Source organism: Egretta garzetta, unplaced genomic scaffold (assembly GCF_000687185.1).
Source record: "Egretta garzetta isolate BGI_Z169 unplaced genomic scaffold, ASM68718v1 scaffold975, whole genome shotgun sequence".
Classification (NCBI taxonomy): Eukaryota; Metazoa; Chordata; class Aves; order Pelecaniformes; family Ardeidae; genus Egretta; species Egretta garzetta.
Genome location: NW_009259633.1, coordinates 349,241 through 349,528, shown reverse-complemented (window position 1 = coordinate 349,528; position 288 = coordinate 349,241). Strand labels below are relative to the sequence as shown.

The window sequence follows — 288 nt, the reverse complement described above, 5'->3', positions numbered from 1 at the left end:
GGGTGGAGCGGGTGCCCATGGGACTGACCAGGTGGATGGCCAAGTCCCCCCGCCGGTTGTAGGACAGCGTCAGCCTGGCCTGGGCGTGCTCCAGCCGGCTGATGTAGTTGGCTTTCCCCAGGCAGGCGTCCACCTTCCGCCGCACCTCCAGGCGCTTCCCGATGTCCCTGCCAAGGACAGGCAAGAGTGAGCCCAGGCCCAGCCCAGGGGCGCAGGACACAGCGCCCCGGCCCCCACTCCCCGCTGCGGGGCGTTGGGGCTGCCCCGGGGCGGCTGGAGCCCGAGGCA

At 72.6% G+C, this 288-nt stretch overlaps 1 protein-coding gene across 1 annotated transcript in view; it reads right to left on the bottom strand.

The window, feature by feature from the left end:
• FURIN (furin, paired basic amino acid cleaving enzyme) overlaps positions 1-288 on the bottom strand; it is a 13,104-nt gene that overhangs the window by 1,424 nt on the left and 11,392 nt on the right. Inside the window, 1 exon segment of the mRNA XM_035893983.1 lies at positions 5-167. Within this exon segment, the coding sequence (XP_035749876.1) occupies positions 5-167 (163 nt within the window).